The sequence below is a fragment of the Anthonomus grandis genome, chromosome 17, assembly GCF_022605725.1.
Source record: "Anthonomus grandis grandis chromosome 17, icAntGran1.3, whole genome shotgun sequence".
In the NCBI taxonomy this organism is placed as follows: domain Eukaryota; kingdom Metazoa; phylum Arthropoda; class Insecta; order Coleoptera; family Curculionidae; genus Anthonomus; species Anthonomus grandis.
The window spans coordinates 4,847,662-4,870,759 of NC_065562.1; the positions used below are offsets into that span (position 1 = coordinate 4,847,662).

General features: G+C 29.7%; 2 protein-coding genes across 2 annotated transcripts; one reads left to right on the forward strand and one right to left on the reverse strand.

The window, feature by feature from the left end:
* The first annotated feature begins 3,041 nt into the window (after positions 1–3,041).
* LOC126746233 (uncharacterized) lies at positions 3,042–7,022 on the forward strand. Its single transcript, XM_050454387.1, has 4 exons — positions 3,042–3,188; positions 4,617–4,830; positions 5,734–5,918; positions 6,696–7,022. The coding sequence occupies exons 1-4, from the start codon at positions 3,090–3,092 to the stop codon at positions 6,963–6,965; spliced, it is 768 nt and encodes a 255-aa protein (XP_050310344.1). The 5' UTR covers positions 3,042–3,089; the 3' UTR covers positions 6,966–7,022.
* Positions 7,023–14,244: 7,222 nt separating this feature from the next.
* Positions 14,245–18,223, reverse strand: LOC126746214 (uncharacterized). Its single transcript, XM_050454369.1, has 3 exons — positions 18,016–18,223; positions 16,217–16,391; positions 14,245–14,581 (listed from the first exon to the last, which is right to left on the reverse strand). The coding sequence occupies exons 1-3, from the start codon at positions 18,115–18,117 to the stop codon at positions 14,286–14,288; spliced, it is 573 nt and encodes a 190-aa protein (XP_050310326.1). The 5' UTR covers positions 18,118–18,223; the 3' UTR covers positions 14,245–14,285.
* Between the last annotated feature and the right edge of the window lie 4,875 nt (positions 18,224–23,098).

Sequence of the window (23,098 nt, forward strand, 5' to 3'; positions counted from 1 at the left end):
GGACCTCTTCAAATTGATCCTTAAAACACATTTGCCTTGTTTATTTTACGAAGGCCGGACTAAATCGTACATTATAATTTTAGCACCCTGTATGATAAAGACTCTGAAATAATAAATATGAATAGCTTGAACCTTAAACTAGAAGAAGGGCAGTCTTGCTCATTATCGGTAAAATGTACCATTTTGGAGAGAAAAAAATAATTAAGGAATCACTGTTTTATTTTAATTAAAAAGAACCATGATAAGTTATTTTTGTCAGAGATGCGAGAGTTATGCAAACAACAGAGAAGTTCAATTTTAAGTTGTTTAACCTGAAAAAGTAAATGTTTTTTTTTTAAATGCAGTGTCATTGTTAGAAAGGCATATTAACGAAATTCTTTAAAAAAATGTAAATCTATGTTTTTCTTGAAAAGAAAAAACAACCTGAAAAAAGAATGTAAAAAATAAAGAATTTAATAATTCGAAACAATTAATTAAAAACTTCATAATAGGTTTAATTTAGGTTCCATGACATCTGACTGCTATACCTACCACAACAATCCTGAATTGTTCCTTATCACATCCCAATAAGTCCTGATTCTCTATAAAAGTTTCTCCAGAGTATCGACAGGAGTTAAATAAACCAGGGTTTCGAGGTGACCCCATAGATAAAAATTCAATGGCGCTAGATCGGAAGATCGAGGAGGCCAGGCATGTATCCTCCTCTACCTATCCAACGGTTTGGAAAAACGTTATTCAGGTGGTTCTTTACAACAACTCTGAAATGAGGTGGAACTCCATTATGCATAAAATACATGTTTCGGTAAATTGCAAGTGGCAAATGCTCTATCCCTATTATCCAGAAGATTGTTCTGAAGGAACTCCAAGTAAAGTTCTTCATTTAATCGTGGCGGTAATACAAATGGCTTAGTCAAAAAATTGCCAATGATTCCTGTCCAGATCTTAACTGATTGGGACTGATGTTGATGATAAGAAGCAACAGCGGCATGGGGATTTTCATCAGCACATAAATGCCAGTTCACAATACGTGTAATTTCACAATACCATTTTTCGTAAACCCTGCTTCATCGGTAAAAAGAATAATGGTAATGAGGTTTGTATTAGTTCACTGCTAATCTAATAGCCAGTTCGCGAACTGTATTTTACGAGGCAAATCTTCAAAAGCTAGTTCATGCACTTTTTGCAGATGATATGGGTATAACAGCTGTTCTTCAAGTACCTTATGTATTAGTGTTTTTGGTGTATTAAACCGAGCGGCTAATTTTCGAGTGTTCGTAGAAGGAGTATCAGCTACAGCACCCAAAATATTTTGGTTTATTGTAACGTATGTATTGTTCTTTTCTGACCAGCATCAGTACTCTTGTCTCACAACTTCCTAAAGTTACAATAAAGAAAATCTATAAAATCACCTTACTGAATGGAATCGCCTGCCAGTCAGTTTCCCTTAGACGTTGGCCAATTCGTTGAAATGTCCTTTGATTTGGAGTACTGCGATTAGGAAATGTTTCTTTATACAACCCGTTTGTTTCCAATGCATTGCAAGAAGTAAGATTATACATAGGATGCCTATATCTGCATACTCAAAAAATCCATATTTTGACTTAATTCAAATTAAATTCACCAGGAAATCAAAAAATCAATAAATTATTATCGAAATAAAGGCTCAATGCGTTTGTAAGTTATAACTCAATAACTTTTAAAAGATAGGTATTTGTTTATTATGTACCATACAATAAACAAGTGATTCCTTAATTTTTTTTTCTCCAAAAAGGTTTTTTTTTCATTTTATCGATAATGAACAAGAGTGCTTTTTTCTAGTTTAAGATTCAAGCTTTCCATATTTATTATTTCAGACTCTTTATCATACTAAACATTTAAGCATTATAATATACAGCGTAGTCCGACCCTGGTAAAATTAACAAGGTAAATGTGTTTTAAGGACCCCGTTTTAAGAAGTCCTTAGTAGTGTCGATCACGTAAAATTTTTATTAAATTATACCAAGTACTTCAAATGTTATTCAAGAAAAATACCAATTTCCACCGGCGTCTTTAAGGGACCGTATCTTCGTAGGGAAAGCCTATAGGAAATTTTTTTATAGGAAAGCTCCATATTATATTTTCATTTTCTACCTGAATTCAAGAAGTTTTCCACATTTTATGGGACACACTGTATAAGAAGCTGTCGCCGCCAGGAGTTTAAGTTCGAGTCTGAAAATTAGCGCGGCTTTGAAGCCGACATAAATAATAGTAAATAAATAGAGTGTAAAAAAATATTTCTGGCACTCTTAAGTCTCTAGATAGTGTTTAGTGCGTACGTAAAATAAATTAGTTGACTATTTATGTGCAAGTATTTTGATTCATACCTTAACGTACGGTAAAAACTCTACAATATAATAATTTACTTTAGGTATAATAGGTTTTTTTATATACTCAGGAGCTAAGGTTTTATCTATTGACCTCTGAACTCGTTTCTTCTTTTTGTTATCCTTCCTAACTTTTTTATATTATTAAAATTGAAGATATAGAAAACTTTTCAATTATTTTTATATTTTAATTATTCTTTATAATAAAATTTGTAAATAACAAGAATAAAGTTTCAAGGCTACTGAAATTATGTATTTATTTTTCACATTTTACCTTCACTTCAACAAAAGCAGCAATCAATATAATATTTTTAATATTTCTTTTCAAATATTTGAAATATGCCAGCTATTAAGTGTTTTTAATAATTGCTGTAAATGAATTTATATTAAACACAATTAACAACATTAAACACTATTAAAAAAAAATTATGTGCTAGTGGCACCAAAAAAAAGTATTCACGAATTTTTACATTTACAGATTCTCTTATTAGTTTAATTTGGTAACATGCTTTACATATAAATTACTAACCCATAAATCTAATTCTTAAAATACGACTGCCAGCGCGCTACCAACTTATTATTCCAAGACGGTAGAATCCACATTTGAATTGAAAACGAAACTCTCTATTTTTAAAAGGTACCACCACTCCGTAATAGGACAGCGATAAATATAAATAATTAGATTTACGTTTTTCGAAATCATTCATTCTTTTACAATAACAAAAAATGGATAGATTAACAGTGTTGGTGGTAATTTTCACCATTTGTTTAAACTCCGGGCTTGGAGAAATTATAAGCTATAGTGAAATAAAAGAGTTGCTGCAAGTAAGTTGATTAATCGCTACATTAATGATTTTTATTATTTAATCGTGCCTTACTTTATTAGTTCTTAATGCTTAATTTAATTACTTTAGTATAAAAAAATACAATATTATTTTAATTATTTAAACTGACTATAAAAATAATAATAGTTAGAAATAATAGAATTTTACAATATTCGTTTTTTCTTCTAAGATTTAAAAACAACATGTATTAAGTAACTCAATCTTTAAAAAAAAGCGAAGCACGCGATTAATAAATAATTAGCTAATATTATTTACTGGAATAAAAATTTAAAAAAAAATCGGTTTTTTGGGTTTTTACACTGGATAAAAAACAGAAGTATTCAAAAATAAATTTATCAGGTTCTATCTTACTTAAAATTTACAGGAAAATCAGCTGTATGTTTGCCCTTTAGATTTGCTTAAACTTTTTTTGAACATTGTTAGATTGTTAGATCCCGAATTCAATTATCATTTTTGCATCATTATTTTTCCTGATAGGATTTTAGAATTTCTTTTTTACTTTAATTTTACTACAAGGTATTATTTTTTTAATAATCATATCTTATTATATTAGTCATATTCTAATTAGATATAAGTTTTTTTAATGTTAATTTTTGAGTATCATGCACGCACTGGCTAATTATTAAATTTTTTATGACTTTTTAAACATTGTATTAATGTATTTGACTGTTTTTGTTACTTTTTTTACTTTTTTTTATTTTAATTTCTTGTTACTATTTTTATTTACTTTCCTATTTTCTTACATTTAGTATAAGAAATTTGACCAGGTAAATTTATGTCTTTTGTACCCAGTTTTGTATATATTTATTTAGTACTTGTATTTTGATTTCTATATTTGTGTGTTTTGCTTTTTATGTATAGCTTTGTCTATAATTTTTTTTAAATTTTTTGACAATAAAGCATATTTGATTGATTGATTGATATATGTTTAAGTGGGATCACTAATAACTACGCATTATTATTGTCCACAAATATCATTTTAGACAATTTGTTATTTAATTATAGAGATTATTCAGCTTGATTTTAGTAATAGCAAGAAGCCAGACTATTAAATGCTACATGTTTAAAGTGAAATAGATAAGGTTTCGCAACTGGCTTATACAATTTTATTATATTAGGATATATGATGTTGGTAATTATTACTAGATTGCTGTTTTTATATATTTTATTTTTTACAGTGGTTTGAACCTAAAATTGAACTATATTTTTCTCGGTATACGATTTATTGTTTTTTTATTTTGAAATGTTATCTAATGTGATTACATTAAAATAGAATACATTTATAGATAGATGCTCTAAGAGGAAAAGCTTTAAACATTAAATATATTTATTATTTCATAATTAAAAAAATAACTTATAACAATCTTCTTAATTTAGCCAGTATCTAAAATAAATGTTTTTTTTTCAGATAGGAGGACCCGTCAAAATAACAGAAATATCAAAAAATCGAATATCTAAAAGCTTAAATCCATCTTTTGAAAATACAATTGAAAACTTCTTTAAATCTAATGATATAACAGTTGATGCTCCATTTGGATCCACTCTTACTTTCAGTGGAAGACATATGGATAATGAAGAAATAGACCTAAAGATCCAACTTGGTTCTGTAAAGGATGTTGAAGGTATTGTTGCTTATTAATATGAAATCTGCTTTTCACAGGAATATATAGAATTTTAAATTTTATTCACAAAAGGATAATTGGAGCAACTATTTAAAAAGTCATTGTACAATTTTTGTTTTGCTGGACGAATACGATTGTTTAAAAAAAACAAACTTATATTATATTATTTAAATTTTTATCTTTTGGGATATTTATATTTAAGAGCAATCTGCCTCATTCCGACTTTCCATATTTTACTGGGTCGATGGACATATAGCATTATGGCATGATATGGCATGACATTATTCACATGTAAAATAAAACTTGCTCTCCAGTCACAAGATACCGAAGTGATTTGATTTAGAACTCATACAATCTTAGAGACTAGCTTCTGTAAATTGCAAATATCGAAAGATCGGTACCAATTCCGGCGTCATAAGTTCTGTACGCATTTCTTTTAAGTACTTTAGGTAAAAAATTGTACATCTCTAGAATGGAATAGCGCAAAAGCTACTTTTCCTTTATTTTTGAGAAACAATAATTAATATACTCTATTTCTAAATAATCGTGAAATGTTATTTATTTTGAATATACTCTATAAAATTTATAAGATTTGCAAATTCTTCCAGTAAATTTTTGGTAAAACCCTTTTCATAATATTGAAAGTCTCAGTTGTAATGTGTTAATATTATTGAAACAAGATACTAAACAAACAATATATTTTTTTAAAGCTAATAATATTAGTCATAAGTTACAATATAAAAGCCAAAAATACACTGCTAAAATTGGCAACTAAGGTAAACCGTCAAAGCATACCTTCTCTCCAAACTTTAATACCAGCCTAAACTACACTTAACTAAAGCACAAAAATATTTGAAATACGCCATATTCTATAAGATGTTATTGTAATCTTTTATTTTTCAGCTCGAAAAAAGTCAAAAATTAAAAAAGTTTTGGCTCCTATTGCGGTTTTATTACTTCTAAAGGCCATAACTCTAATACCACTCGCAGTCGGGATCTTGGGTATTAAAACTTGGAATGCATTACAACTTTCATTTATTTCTTTTGTTACTTCCATTGTATTAGCCGTATGGAAACTTTGTTCAAAGGTAAGTTTTTCACTTCCTTAATTTATGTTGAGTTACTGATGCACAATTTTAAAATAAATCAAATATACTAAAATCAGGAATGAAATAAAAAGTTTTATATATTTAAATACGAAAAAATTATGTTCTTTTTTAAAATAAAAAGTAATATGCCTGGTAGTATTTTTAACTGATGTAAAGATTGACGGAATTGCTAAAGTTGATTTTAGAATTATAATTAGAAGTTTAGGAGAATAACCGTTTATATAAATTCATTAAAAAAGAAACGATACATAAGTAGAAGAAGACTGAGCTTTTAACAAGAAAATATTAGAGAGAAAATATCATATTAAACATAAAATAGGGAGAAATATAGGAAGATCAAAAACAAGAAGAGTTAAATCAATACCAGGAAATCTGAAAGAGGAAATTATGGCCGAGGCATAAAAGACGATATTCTAATAACGTTTCCTGAAGAATCCATAATTATTTTAAAATCAGATCTTAAAAAAAAGTAGAAGAAAAGATATAATATCTATTCATGATATTTGACGGAATTCAAATGATATATTTCGAGCGAAATTCTAAATTGGTAATTATAAATATGTAATTTAAAATTTTAATAATAGACGATCGTTGATTATGCTAATGCATTAAAACAAGAAGCTCCGTTAAATTGCTACCTAAATCCCCATCTTAAAAATAGGTATATCGGACTTTAGACGGAAGAAAGCACATTAGGAAAAAAAAATTATTTACAATTTTAGAGATATAAGCTATATTAACTAAATTTGCTTTTAGATTTCCCCTAGTTCTCCAGTAACTCCACATGTAATCCACGAGGCTGTACATGATGTACATGTTCCTCATATATACCATGACGATCATCATGTACACCATCATGATTCTCACAATCATCCCCAAGAAATTCATTATGATCTTCATCATGATTTATACCACGATCATCCTGACCAGCATCACTTTGATCCATGGGACCACCACTACCATAGGTCGGATGATAATGCCCAACAAGTGGCCTATAACGGGTATGTTCCTGAAAATAAGACTTAATTTTTTCTTAAATTATGTAATTTATTTTCTGCTTAATAAATTTTGCTTTAAGTTAAATATGTTTTATTTTTACCTGTTTCTGTAATGCTTTATAATATCCTTATTATTTTGGATATGTTAATATAATGATTTAAGGTAGGCATCTCAAAATTCATTCGGGTATTAAATTTATTTTACATTCCCCATACAAAATACCGTTTGTATCCCTTTAAAGCATTAAACGGTGTTTAAAATTAGTTCAAATATTACATGTGAAATGATAAAGAATCACACAGCCGAGAGACGATGATTTGGGTAGTAGCAATTCTGTTTTCCTAAAAATGCTATTGAGGCATTGTTATTTGATCCCATTTTTTTACTTCATTACTTCGGCCGAAAACGTTAAAATTTTCTTAGTAGTAACAATAGTAGAACTTCCTCAGGGATTTACATGGTGCAAGATCAGGCCATTGGTCTGCCAGTCAGCGGAAATACTAAATGTTCAAATTCTGGAACTGCTGATACTACTTTTATTGCAAAACAATATACACATGAATGATTTTGTATTTCAACATATTTTCTAATTTTCTGTTGTTTATCTGAGAGACCCAGAGGTGAACAGCAAGTCTTCTTCTGAGAAGTATGCCGCTAAGTCTAAATTTAAAAAATTGCGATTGTGTATTCTCGTAACTTGTAAGAAGTCATTTGGTGAAGTGATACTCATTGTAAGCATAGTTGCGCAGGTAAGCATTAGTTGTCTTATAAATCTAGATTTCAACAAGATGTAAATGACAACTGGAAGGATGATCAGTTTGTATTGTACAATAAAGTTAATGTTGCAGGATAATATTTACATTCGCGATCCTGGACGATGTCTTGATCCTGTATAATAAATATTTTATTGACGTTATATTTTGGTATGTTAAATGGCTATCCTATAGTGTGATACATCATTTTTAAAGGGCATATATTCTACCACCTAACGGTGTATTAAAAATTCAAGTTTAAAGACTTATAAACCCTAAGGATGTAAACAGGCGTTTAAAAAATAAACAATTTAATCAATTCGTCACACCAAAGGTTCCATTCATAGGACAATTTAATCAGTAAACAGAATTTTTTATTTAATTAGTGCTCAAAATGTGCTCCATCAATCGCGAGACAATACTAAATTCTGATTTGAAATTCGTCATCAGTAAGTGTTTGCCCGCTAATATCTCTATATTCGCGAGTAATTTAATCCTTTAAATCATTAATATTTTCGGGTGGGGTTTTATAAAAAATGTTGAGTCTAACGACCGTGCCGACCGGCCATTCAATTGCACCACGCCTGCCAATCCACATCTCTGGAAACTGGTCATTAAGCCATTCTGGAACTATCAAAGCGTAGTGCGGTGAAGTTCCATTTTGTTGGAAATACAAATTATTTTCGTTTAGTAGCCCATCACTACTTGGTTTTACAAAGATTGGACGATTGACGGATATATTATATTTTCGAGTAGGTCTAAATAAATTTGTCCAGTTAAATTTTCTTCGATAAAAAATGCCCTGACAATTTCATTACTATAAATTTCTGCCCATATGTTAATTTTTTCAGGATAGGATTTTTATTATCCCGGTATCCATAGTTATGTAAACTGACCAGTCTAATTAGAAAAAGAGTTGACTTGTCACTGAAGCAGATTTCTGTACTACTGAGGGTCCTCGTTAATTTGTTGGCTCGTCAGTTCGCCAAATTCAATTCTCTTATAAAAATCGTCTCTTTGTTGTTTAAGGATTTTTATTTTATAGGGAAAAAACTTTTTTTTTCTTAAATTTTGGATACAGAGCCTGTTAAACTATTAGTTAACTCTGCGATTTTGGGAATAGATAATGTTGAATCAACAACCCTTTCCTCAGTACATACACTTTTTATTCCAAACAGATCATGTTTCCTCAAATTTCCTTAACAATTCTTGATAAAAAGATTTGATAAAAGTAGGACTGTGATATTGGTTTCAATTAAATGTTTAACTTCGTTGGCAAATGTTTATTCTAAAGGTAGAAAATATCTTTAAATTTCAAGGAAATTTCTGTTATCGTCTCTTTTCTTGTTCTTCTGAGTAACGTTCAATTATTATGATGATTTCATTGATGTAGGAAATCAACTTTTTTATTGACGTAGTTGGACATGAGAAACCTATACTTTTTCTTTTTCTTGTCCAGACAGTATCTGTATTAAATGAGTGTGTATTCCGGTGGGTACAACATTTAAACTGGCATTTGCAGGTTTAGCGGTAGATTATTCATGAGCTTAAAGGTATTGGAAAAAGCCTTGTACAAAGATTTTGTTTGAAAATTTGTAAAAAGTTGTTTCGAATTTACATCAATTGTGTATTAATAATACTCTAGAAAATCAAGACGTAACATTTTATCAAACTCTATGTATAAGTTCTAATCTGTATATGAGTTATGTCCTAAATGGAAATAGTTTCAGTCAAAGAAAGCTTTGTTGTGTGATGTTTAGGTCATATAGGTTTAATATTTAAATAGCATTTTGGATGTACAATAGGTTCTCTTCCAGGGTGGTCTTGATCTGCGACTGTCAGAAAATTTTGGTTTTTTGGATCGCTTTCAGGGATCACAGTATCGTGAATATTTTCCTCTGAAAAGTATTGCTTATTACAAAATTATGTATAGCCATATTATTTACAGAATCGCCCGAACTATACTTAAAGTATTTAAGGAGATTTGATCACCTTTATATTCAAAAATTATTGAAAATATCTCTGAAAGTTTATTGGCTCTAATTTCTACTTCCTCGTTCTCTATTTTAGCGGTTGCTACCATACGAGCTTCTTTCGGAGGCATTTTGTTAAATGGTTTTTATTATATTTGGCGATAAAATTCAAAAGCAAAAATTAAAAATAATCAAAAAATGATAAAACGGATAATCGGATAATCGCATTATCGATTAAATAGTATGAATAAATTACTTTTATAAAAATAAAAACGGAATAATTCGCTTACTTAGGATTAGAATCAACTGGAACCTTCATGCAGTTTCTTGTAATGGTAAAAGTAACTGTAAAAAAGATTTATAGTGGAAGGATGTATAGAATTAGAAAAAAAAAGTTTTTTAATCTAAAATTAAAAGCGCGTTGTTTGCTTTAACCTAAATTTGGCATTTTCGGCCAGTCGCTACAGACAGCCGCTACGACAGACTAATACGGCAAAAGTGCCGTATTAGTCTGTCGTCCACTGAAAAAATCCGTTAGTTGCAGGATCACCATGTGATTGACTGAACTGACGTTTAGAGGGTTGTGAAATAAAACGAGTTCGTTTCACGAAATTAACTATTTACTAGTTTTCTACTTTATTAAATTTAGTCCAGTGAATCCCAATTGTTTAGTTATAAGATAATGTTCATTCATATTTCTATTTTAGTTCGACCTACATAACATGGTAACTGGCATGAATATTGACTAATATAATATAATAATTAGATTTATTTTAACTCTATAAAATTAAAACTAATTTTCTACCATAACTAAACCCATTACTCGCTCTGTTCTATTAAATTAATAGTCGACCGCTTAATCGTGTACACATTATTATTAATTTATCAATATATAAACCCATAAATCAATTTCGGGAGATGCGTGAGTCTCACTCAAAATCATCCCAAGCCCCCAATTGTTGCTAAGGTTGCTTTTGTAATTGAAATACACAACCCAAGTAACATTTTCTCAAGCAGTTGGTTTTTAAAGTTGCCTTTTAGCCGTACCAAGGTTCTGCAATAGTCATTGGCTTGCTTGGTGGAACTATTTAGGTTAAATTTTGTGCTAATAGGAACTAGGAACCTTAAAAATCTAATTAGTTCTAGTCAAGTGTCAACAATAACGTTGTTATGGCCATAAACGAGGGCTTGATGGTTTTAAGATAATAAGGTTTTGGAGAGGTTATATTTCAGCATTAATTGGGCATTCAAAATTCCAATATAGAACGATTTTAGCATTAAAATTACCTATTCAGAACCATATGGTCTTGAATCAATTGCCTAACTATTTGGCACTTTATACGGCCTATTCCGGAAAATATAGCATTTTTTAACACCTAAAGGACTTACTAAAAGTCATATGGATAATAAGATAACTTTATGAGATAAGGTTTAACCAACTAGTCACAATAAAACACAGTTAGCGGACGGTCGCGACTATTAAATCCTACGTCATTTATTCTTAGAATACAGGGATGTCTTGGCACAAAATTGTAAGAAGTGGTAATTTTAAAAGAAAAGTGAAGCGAAATTTCCGACGAATTACAACTGGTCAGGTAAATATGACAAATATTGACAATTTTGGTAGATTATAACGTAAAAAAAAATTAGTTTGCAATAGATACACCGGAAGAAGATAATTCTCGTAATTTAACTGATAGCGGTCTTGGCATTGAACCTGATCCTCTAGAATCAGATATTCACGATGCCAGTACCAGTGGCTTAACAGAAAAACTGGCTTCAGAACAACCAAGTTCATCAATGGATTGGAATGAAGATGATGAAATTGATGACTTTAAGAAATTTAATTTTAGTCAAGATTTAAAAGATTGGGCACTGAAGTATAACATTAGACACGTTGCCATTAAAGATCTTTTAAAAATTAAAAAAAAAAATACAGAGGTTTAGCAACAAGACATGGCAACACCGGATCGCCTCGCATTAGGTTGGTTGTCGTCGATTGTTAGCAGCAAATAACATCTGACATTTTCGGGGATTCACATCGTATTAATTTATTGGAAATACATACAATCTTACAATCATTATATTTCTGCAATTTTTTTGTGGTGCTAATATACATTGAATTGAAATATTGCATGGGTGTGTTAAGAGAAAAAATGATTTGGTACTCATAACCTCTAAACTTGCAACAATCTGTATTTATCTTTATCAAAATCGCTTTGCCTACCTTTATTATATGAACTAAAATAAACTTACCTTTTTATGTACCTAAATACAGCCCTGTATGCAATTTGAACGATAAAAAAACACTTTTATTTTCACAGTAACTGGAACCACCAAAACCAAACGCAAACTGAATTGCAATAAAGAAGACTCAAGAAATCCTGCGTAGTAATAAATAATGCCAATAGATTCTACTAAATGGCTAAAAGCCATTTATTGAAATTCGCCCAGACTTTACCAGCTAATTGGTTATTAAAAGTGGCCTATAAGTCCTGGAAGATGCTAGTTAACCCTGTTTTAGCTTTTTTTAAAACCCACTGGCATTTATTTAAGCCTTTTGTCCTACGACATAGCTTTTGATACTTACTTAAGTTATTATAGCAGCTTAAAAGCATACCCTGCTAGGCGTCCATTTTGAAGAAAAAATGTAATTCTTCCATTTTTATAAGCTATTCAAATACAGGCAAAAATAATGTAATATGTAAATAATTTAGATAATATATAAAGACACTGGAGCATTTAAGTACATATTATCACTGAAGCATCTCAGAAATAAAAATATATTAATTTTTTGTTTTTTTATTGGCACTGAATAATGTTTAATTTGTAAGATATCAAAGATAATCAAGAATCAACTTTTCAAGGACTTTTTCGAGAAACTGGTGTGCGCAATGAAAATCGGTCATCTATTCCAGTATAATATATTTTTTTCTAAAATAAAGTCATACTTACTGAAAATGTCGCCATTGCTTTTTATTTTGGCGTTGTCTTATTTTTACCCTGGCTGTATCATATTTAAAACTAAAAGGTCAGATTTTTATACTTTGGTATCTCTGAAATACCATATTTAAAACTAAATAAAAAAATTTTAATACTTCAATATGTATCTGAAATGCCAAAAGCCGGCGAACAGGCCAAACTATATAACCACCTAAAAGTCTAAAAGGACTTTGCTAAAGGGTTGTAAACAGGTAGGCATAAAAGCTTTCAGGTTCTACACAGGTTACTTTTAGGCATCTTCAGGTTCGATAAAGGTTATTTCTATTAGCTATATAGGTTCTGTGATATGCGATCTGGTTTCAAATTGGCCAGGGCCGATTGGCAACGACAACCTCTTTAGGGCTGGGCCTTTTTTTACTACAGGAGGTTATGCGGGCTAATAAATAACGTTGTTTATGCTTAATGGCATAATCAATAATTTTTCTTAAACAGGTTCTAGGAGTTATTTATAACCTTTTTAGAACCTAAATTGTTACTTGTGAATAATTCCTATTTAATATACATATACTTTATAGCCCTACATATTTCAAACATAAAGGTGTTCATCTTCGGGGGTTCTAAATGGGAGTTATAAAGTAGAGAAGAAATATATGGATTAGCATACATGAATTTACAATTACTAGCCCTATTATAACATTTATAAATTATTTGCGAGTGGATGATGAGTGGAGGTTCTATGACTATAATTTTCCTCATAATCTGAGTTATCTTGCGAAAATAATGATTTTGGTAAATCTTTTTGAATCCTCCTTATATAGGAGGAATATAATTAATATACATTAACTTCTCTTCTCCGTAAATAATTCTCAATGTACGAATCTTGGAACAAATTTACGGAAACAATATTTTTTAAATGACACTAACTAACTTAGAGTAACCAGAGGCAAAGTTAGCATATTGACGTGGTAAATTTATGAAATTTCTCAGCAAAGCAGGGAGAAAGTCAAATATGCAGATATTTCTCAGGCTGTCATTGGACCGATACTATTTTTTGTTTGAATGAAGATTATAAATGTTTTTTTCATTCATTTAATTCGGACTACGAAAATATGGTAATATTTTTAACATATTTATACAGCTTAATTGTGAGAAAATAAAAAAAGTATAATTGTCTCTTATTTCTGGTGCCTCTAAAAACATATTTCCTTTTTGTTCGAATCGTTCGGTTTTGAACTAAGAGACCTCATCGGATTTTAACGCTTAAAGATTCTTTACTTATAATACAATAAAATTAAGCTGTACTAACTCAAATATTTAGACCTAACTTAAAAAAATATATTTTTTAATGAAATATTAAAAAAGTTGTATAAAACATATCGCTATACAACATAACACCTATAAACTGGGTAAGGTAGACCTTAACCTTATTTATTTTAATTATTCTCTAAGCCCTAGTAATTTTAGTTAAAAAAATTAAAAGCCATCTTCGACACACCGTCCAATATACAAAGAACATATATATATATATATGATAAGATTGATAGCTTTGTCAGATAAACAACTTAAATATATAATAAAATAGTTGTTTTTAATTACTCAGTATTTTCTTTTGGTCCCAAAACATATAAATTAAAACACTTTATTATAATTATTTTATTTTATTTAGTATATACATAACATTATTGCAAATAAGCAGCATATGCTTTCCCATGAACATCAGCATCTAAAGATCTTCTCGCAACTGGTGGATGGTCCAAAATAACTGGTACATTTTGATCCATGGCTAGTTTCTGACATAACTGAAAAATCGTTAATCCTGATGCGATGATAAACGCAAATAGTGATAATTGCAAGCCATTCCATGCTTTAAGGGCAAGTGCTCCAATAAGGAAAGGTACTACGGTCATGGCTTTCAGGACAACGAAGGTCAATAAAGGTAAGAGCACCTTTTTAACCTTGTGCTTCTTGCCACGTGCTGAAAATAATAATTTACAGTCACTTGTAATAAATATTACAAAAATACAGACCACATATGTATACAGCTTCGCACTGCGGAGCTATATACATCTGTGATACGGACTTTTCAACTTGAGATGTTTCTGAATACGTCTTTTTGCCGGGTCGTAATTTTTTTATGCATGCTATTTTTTTAATGTTTTATTTAGAATATAAAATACTCGTACACGTTTTATGTAACAACGTATACGTAATTTTTAAAATAAATATACAATTGACCATATCTCAAGGTAGTTTATAAATCTTAATATTTGCATAAATGAATTTACATTTAATTTATCCAAGATTATTTAGTTAACTAACTTAATTAGACGCAAATCACAGAACACTGCTTTATAAAAGATTTAATGCACGATTATTCTATAATTTGTTCATTATACATTGAGCTTACACTGCTTACACAGTAATGATACTATCTATTATTTAATATAGTGTATATGAAATATTCTCTGTTTCTTGGTTTGAATCTTATTATTGCTACTATAACTTAATTTTTTAGTAGTTATTTAAATAGTACATAATTATATGTATGTAATTTTGATTTTCATTTTTATTTTTATTTAATTTCGCATAAGTTTAATATTGATTTAACCCGATTGGAAAGCCATTGCATCGTAAATAAATAACCTTTTGAGTTCGGTTGGGATTATATTTTCATATGATCATAAAACACCCAATATATTATGTTTTTTTTTTTTGATAAAACCCACATTAGCCTTAAAGCTATTCTTGCTAGTCTCTTAGTCTTCAGTTAAGTAGTAGTAATGATTATTATTTCTACTGTTATTATTATTTTGTTCCATACTTTTTAGTGGATCCCTTAATTTTGTTGCCGGCTATAATTGTAAAATTACCAAGCTTTAAAATTTATTACGCTTACTTTTTTAGGGTGAAAAGATTTGTTAATATGTGCTGAATCATAACTATGCCCATTTTTTGCATAACAGCTACAAGCCTTAATAATATATATTCAAACCATTAGGGAATATAATAAATGTATCTTAAGTTGATCCATCTCTATGGATGTTCCCTGAATGGAGATGTTATGTGATGTGTCTCGTTTTAGTTCATTCTTTCCCTTTACGCTTACGATTACACCGGATTATGCTTAGAGGGTTGAGCATCATGTAATACCACATAGGACTCATGCTGTCTCTCTGAAAAATTTGCTTTATTTTTACTTCATCTATTCTAATTTCTGGTACTCAATATTATTCTCTGGGTTGATATAAGATTTGAAGAATTCTAAAGATGAATAGCCTCGCTTTGCTTTGGTAACTTCACAATTGTCAAAAATGATCCGCATTCAGATACAGTCAAAGTTACGCCGTGTGGATAAAGTAAAACAGACTTTGAATTAAAATGGTCATGTCGTCTGGATGCGGTTTTATATTCTTTAGGATCATACTACGTATTGGAGCTCAGATGCTCTCACTATGTTATTTTTTTAAGAGATAACAACATTTCTTATTAATAGTGCCAAATGCTGTTGTATTATATGAAAATATAAACTTGAAATCAGGCTACATCACAAAAGATTTTGTTTGAAACGTAGAATTTATTTATAAAAAGAAATATGAAAATAAATACTTACATTCCGCCTTTGAGTCGATGTTCAGTTTTGAATTAATCATTACATTATTAAATAGCTTTGAATCTAATGCGACCGGTTTTCTCTCCAACTGAACGTCTACAGACCCACTTAATGTTTTGCTTTCAGTATTTGGTTCATTTATACTATCTGCGTTTTCCAGATTTTTCGTTAAACGCTGAAAAAAAATTGTGCTAGTAAATATAATAATCACTTCCGAATCACAGGAAAAAATATAAAATAGATTGATCGGAGCACTCGGCTTCCCCTTGGTTAGTAATCTACAGAACGGTTGATTAAAAAAGTCTGTACGTACAATTTTATTTATTTTTTTAAAACGTTTATTTAATAATATAAAATCATTTAGGTAAGTAATCACTATCAAGACATAAAATAAAATATTCAAATAATTAAAGAAAATATTTGATATTTTTTTGTACGTGCTGTGCAAAAAAACTGAAATAATAAGTTAATTCATAAATAAGAATATTGGAAAAGGATATCCTAAGAAATTTTACAGCTTGGTTAACCATTTTTTTTTAAATCACTCAGGACATTAGTTTATTATTGTTAATTAGTTTATGATTTTGTTATATCATTTAATAAACGGTTACTCCTAATACCAGCACTTTTACAAGCCTTAAAGGTTTCTCGACCTTCTTAAGCTGGTAATTTTGACCAAAATGAACTTTTAAAATTTGACAGTGACAATTGTCAGCTTCAGTCAATCAAAAAATGCAAATAGGTTGCAGAACTACAAGTTTTACTTAAGTTCCAATGATAGCGGTGGGGATAGCGAGCTCGTTATGACAAAATATAGAAATATAGAATTAGCAGACTCACAGACGCTCATACGCAACTTTCAAAAAATTAAAGCAATATTTATAAAGTTATTTTTCAAATTTTACAAAATTTTACAAAAAAAATTATTAGTTGGATATTTTGTATAATTTAACAAAGGTAAAACTACTGAAATTTATTTAAAAAAACAAGTTTTATAAATAAGATAATAGTAATGTTATTAACATTTTTCGAGGCCATTTCACTAAATACATTTTAAAAATCATAAACTAATTTATTTTTCTTTTAAATACTTTTTAAAATTATTCTGCAGCTTAATATATAGAGCTACATATCAATATTATGTATGAGCCAATCTTTTTACTTAGTTGTTTAGAGCAAGTTGGTTATCGAATTTATTTAAATTAGTTCATTTCATCGGGTTTTAAGCATTTTAGTTATGTAGTTTTGTCTGGAATTTGTAACAATAATGGCAAATTAGTTTCCGTTATGATCTTTGTATCTACAATTACCATTATTTTCTATTTTTATACTATTTTTGTATGTTTCTACTGTATAAATACATACATAACTTCCAGTCAAACTTGCAGGTATTATATAAATGATATCATAACTAACCATAGCCCTAATTTCATATATTCTACAGTCATGAAGAAATTTCCTGATTGCTCTCCTACTTTATTAAATATATTTACCCGACCAAAGTAAACAATAACTGGTTTTAATATTACTTGGAACATAAAGTAAAAAATAACTTAATTAAGTTGTTAATATTCCTCTGTATGTTTGCAATTATTTTAAGTAAAGCAAAACTTTTTCTCAACCAAAAAAACTAGCTGCTAGGCTAGGTGTAAAATATAATCACTATATGAAAATTTTGACAATCTGAAATATATATATTCATATTAACACATGGACATATAATACAAAGAAATATGTTAATCGTATTTTAGTTCTTTTTACTTTAAAGTCTTATTAAATATGTATAAAGTCTTATCTACCATTGTTTCTACGGCATATTCATTAAAATGGGGCACTCGGGCAGCGGCTTGCGATAAATGAAACAACACAAATAGAACACTAGCAGGATACCATAAAATCATTTTTAAATTTTAAGATTTTACACTACTAAACTAAAAATACGAAACCGTTGTTTCGTACGATGTTTCGTTGATGAACAGCTACTACTGAATGAAGCATATAGTTTAACTACAGACTTTTATAAACAGTAATTCAATAAACGAATTTTGGATTCCATTTAATGTAAATGACTACAACTTATAAGGAAAACCTAATAGCAGTCGTTCTTTTTATGTCTATGATTTCAAAGGAATTTAGAACATTATTAATGTGATATTTAGTCTGTAAAATCGCCTAAAGTCGGTCATTTCCTCTAACATAAAAAAGAATAAGTTTTGTATAATAAATATATATAATATATTTCCATAAAAATCATACCTTAAACATAATGTTTAAACCACAAATTTGAAACCCGTCGATAGTAAAAATTAAGTTATAAAATTTATTTGTAAATTGAAAATAAGATAAATAAAAGTTGTTATAAAATTAACTTGCTTTTTGGAATTGTGTATGGATAACTAAGTTAAGAACTATTTCTTTACGTTTTCCGTAAAGGAGTTGTGGTGACTCCAGTGGGAGGTCTTGTACTCCCATGGTAAGCATGGGTATAGTTCAGTTCAGAGATCTATTAGAATCTTTGATGTGCCGCGAATAGTCCATGTGCCGGTATTGCTTGTATTGTGACATGCATGTTTAAATTGCAAAATGTTATGTGAAAAGAGTCATAAAGTAAAATTCTAAGTGATATTTAATCATTCCATTAAATAAATAATTTTTTTAAGCATTTTTTTCAGAATTTATACATTTGATTCATAAAATTTGACTACATGCGCCCACGTACTATTTTGTTAGACGTCTGACCTCAGTCACAGCCACTCAAGCGTGAAAAGTTGCACAGGTCCGGCCTTAAAATTTATTTGTATTTAAAACTTTATTATTCGGGATTTTTGGGTTTAGTTTTATTAAGTTAGAAATTTAGAATAGTTGATAGCAAGATATTAATATATAATATTAATATCTTATATTAATATATATATATATATTAATATAAGATTTAAGTACGTAAAATGAATTTAACCAAAAATTTTAATTTAATAAGTTTAGTTTTTTAGCGCCTATCACCAGTGACTCTCACGAGATGTGTGATGAGATAATAGGTGGTACAAATTACTTAGGTCCATTTATTCTGTGGATTAAGGCATTAAATATTTACTTTATGACACAAAAGGGTAAAATGTTTTGGTTTGTCTTCAAATTTTATATATTTCCTTTTTTTGGGTATTGAGATTTATTTTTACTTGGTTCTGAATATTAATAGGGATTTTGGCTGCCATATTCAATGTCCTTTATTATTGTTTCATTTAATTAATACATATTATTATAATAATATACTCATGAAAACCCCCATCTCTATATTTAGTACCAACTTCTTTTGATAAAAAGTAATTATGTAGTCAGAAAAGTGGGAGTATATATTTTTTAAATAAACTTTTACATTAAAAATCATCTGCTGTCTATATTTTATGCGTATAAAAGACACAAGTTTTACTTATAAAAAAACACACTTTAGATCCTGAATGTAATATTTATTAATTTGTTTGCCTCATATTTAGTTATTGTGCATATAAGGAGAGATTAGATGAAAATTAACAAAAATAAATACTTATACTAAAAACTAAAAATCTTATACAAACACTACATTTTAAGTATACTGAATCCTAAAACTACAGTGAGGATACTAAATACTTTTATAAATTTAACCACTCTTTTGAATCTGGCCCAAAGAGTTAATACAATTTTCTAAATTCAGTTTTTTTGCCTTTGTTCTTTAGCAGTTTCTTCCATTAAGGAAGGAAACAGTTTCTCTGTTTCTATGGATTCCAACTTCATCTCGCACATCAGCATATGGATACTAAAGCAATTTATTATGTATACTTTAATGTATCGCTGAAGGACAAACAGGGGTAGTAAGCTGAAAAAACCAAAACTTTAAACTTGTTTAATTAATAAAAATAGGGTTTTCTTACTATGGCAAAAAAGGGACTTTTTTCCAGAGAATGGAGAAAGAAGCAGTCTTTATTGTATCGCTGAAGGACAACAGGGGCAGTAAGCTGTAAAAAACAAAATTTTAGACTTGTTTTCTTAATAAAAACAGTGTTTTTCTTACCATAGCAAAAAAGGGTTTTTTCCCAGAGAATGGTGGAAGAAGCAGTCCTTATTGTCTCACTGAAGAACAAACAGGGGCAGTAAGCTGTAAAAAACAAAATTTTAAACTTGTTTAATTAATAAAAAATGATTTTCTTACTATGGCAGAAAAGGGACTTTTTCCCAGAGAATTGAAATCATACATCAATCATAAATGTATCATACCATGTTTCGGCTAAATAATATATGGATCTTTCTTCCTCCCAAAATGGTTTCATTTTCTTTAAATATTCTATAAACCGCCTGATAATTCCATTACAGCAGCTCTTTTGTTAACCATCTTAAGCTTAAATCCAAGTTTTATCAGGTATCTCCGCAAGGTAGAGACTGAGAAATGTTTGTCCCTTGCCGATAAGGTGTGCTTAATCATCTCTATGGTCAGAACTTCATTGTTTTTATATTTAGAATACACACCTTTCTTTAGCATTTTGGCAATATCTATGTCAAGTCCCTTTGATTGTCCGGCATCTTTCCTTTTTTTCTGCCTTTAATCCCTTTTTTTACAGGCATATTGTACTATAGGGTACCCCTGTTAAAAACGCTGTTTTTTGCAAAGCACTACAATCATTTGTGAACTGAGGATCATTCCTTAGATTGTTATAAACATTTAGATAAATTTGTTTGGCGTCTGTACTTAAACAATTACATTTTAAAACTGCTTGATTTTCCCCTGTAGCTTCTACTACCATTGCATCTTTTTGCTTTCTCAACACTAGAAACTGAACTATCAAAACTAGGTCATCACTAAATCACTGTCCAGATCACTCCTATTACTTTTATCACAAATGTTATTGTCACTCTTGTGCACCCACGGTCTCAATAAGCCCACATAAACCCTTTTCTCTTCATTTGCCCAATCTTCCTGCCTATTTTCCCAGGGTCGAAACACTTAAGGTCTTTAGGTATAATACCAAAACAAATCCACAAACACAAATAAAAAAACACACTTCCTCACAGTAAAAACTGCAAAAAAATTAGACGAATACAGGCCAAATTCTAAATTCTCCACTTTCATAAACGTGTAAAAAGCAAAACCGGCAAAACCCATCAAATAATAATAACCTCACAAGACTCCCCTCCCAACTATTAAAGGTGATAGACCCATCCAACAACTATTTTAAAGGCGATAGACCCATCCTTAAACATCTCTTTAAAAACACGTCGAAAATAATACAAAAACCGCCCAAAAATGTATTTGGGTACGGCCTCGCAATTCGCAAGATCAGTGGAATAGAGAGAGATACACAATCACTTGCACAGCCTGGCTAAAAAGAGGTGAGAAGTCTGTGAGTGCTGGAAGTGTTTAAAATATTTTATAAGATGTTCGGATTATAGTCTGCGGTGAATTTTTTGATATTATTTTCTTTCTAAAAATGGACATTTTCGAAAGAAAAATAAAAAATAGTATAAAACATGTGGCTTTACGTATATTTAAAATGATTTCATAGATAAACAATATAAAATTTTGCCATTTAAACATGTATATCATGCGACAATAAATACGACATAGGCGCACGGACTAGTTAGTGCGGCATCTACGACACATCAAAGATTCTAATAGATCTCTGAACTTGTCTTTACATAAGTGAGTCTTTTGCCCAAGTGCTGCTGCTGTATAATATTATATTTTCTTTTGGAGCAATGGTGTTAATTGGTTTGGCAATGCCATTTCGTTATTTTGTTCTTTGTTTGCAACTGTTTGCTCACTCAGATTTAGAGTATAGTTCTTAGCTGCTCTTGATTACTCGAGGTAGTAAGCTGGCACCTTTTCGCTTCGGAAAGAATCTCTGTAGAATAGTTCGATGGTGTCAATCTTTCACCCTGGTGTTTCAACCTACATACTGGATAGGATGGTGCTTTTGCTATTTTATCAGCATTGTTCTCTTTATTAATTTTAGTTTTTCTGAGAATGTTTTTATCCATTTGATAATGCCAACTCACTCACGTAAGTTAACGTTGTCAAAAAAGTTCAACAATTACGAATACTTATTGCAAGTCTTTTTATTTAAATTCAAAAAACAAATACATACATACATACATACATCATAACATACATACATACAACAATCATACATACAAAATAATGGCGAAGTCTATCCCTAGGACTATTCCTACTCAACCATTAAAAATAGATAGCATAAAAGAATTAAGATACAAAAAGGGGATTATTGACGGAATTAAATGCTCAAGTTCCTTGCACAGGTAAAGGGAAGGGGCTGTTTGAGATAGACAAATAGAAAGCACCATGTGACTAGTGATAGTGACTGTTGGCATTTACTGGTAAGAAATCTATCAAGTGTCACTTGTCAGTCTGTCGTAGAAAAGTAAATGTTCAAAATGTATTCTCGTGTGTTGAATTAATAAAATCTTAAATATTAATCTCAAGTATTATTTGCCTACCAATATTCACAACAAAGTATAAAACAGGGGCGAGCAGCAAACTCAGAATAAAAATACACAGATTATTGGTACAATAAAACATGATTTTTTAACTTGAAGACTTTGATAAGATTGAACATATTTATTTATTGAATGAATGTATTAATATTTAGAATTTTAAAGTCGTTAGGAATATGGTTGTAGTGTAGAGTTTAATAGCATTAAATGTAATAGACGTTTTAAATATAGCAGTTTTAAATTTTGGCATAGTAAGTGATTCTTTGCTTCTTACATTTAAATGATGAACTTTGTTTCTTGGAATACATTTACTCTTGAGTTTTTTTATAGAAGAGGTCTTAGAAGTGCCGGTGATAATTGAATGAACAAATTTGGCAAGATGAAAATTCCATCTGTTGCAGC

What these genes read in the sequence shown, in the direction of transcription:
- LOC126746233 (XM_050454387.1), top strand. Translation starts at nt 3,090, where the DNA reads ATGGATAGATTAACAGTGTTGGTGGTAATTTTCACCATTTGTTTAAAC. An exon ending in AAATAAAAGAGTTGCTGCAA is followed by an intron (nt 3,189 to 4,616) that starts GTAAGTTGATTA and finishes TTTTTTTTTCAG; the next exon opens with ATAGGAGGACCCGTCAAAAT. An exon ending in TATGGAAACTTTGTTCAAAG is followed by an intron (nt 5,919 to 6,695) that starts GTAAGTTTTTCA and finishes ATTTGCTTTTAG; the next exon opens with ATTTCCCCTAGTTCTCCAGT.
- LOC126746214 (XM_050454369.1), bottom strand. Translation starts at nt 18,117, where the DNA reads ATGATTTTATGGTATCCTGCTAGTGTTCTATTTGTGTTGTTTCATTTA. An exon ending in AATATGCCGTAGAAACAATG is followed by an intron (nt 16,392 to 18,015) that starts GTAGATAAGACT and finishes ATTTTTTTTCAG; the next exon opens with CGTTTAACGAAAAATCTGGA. An exon ending in CATCGACTCAAAGGCGGAAT is followed by an intron (nt 14,582 to 16,216) that starts GTAAGTATTTAT and finishes TATTATTTTCAG; the next exon opens with CACGTGGCAAGAAGCACAAG.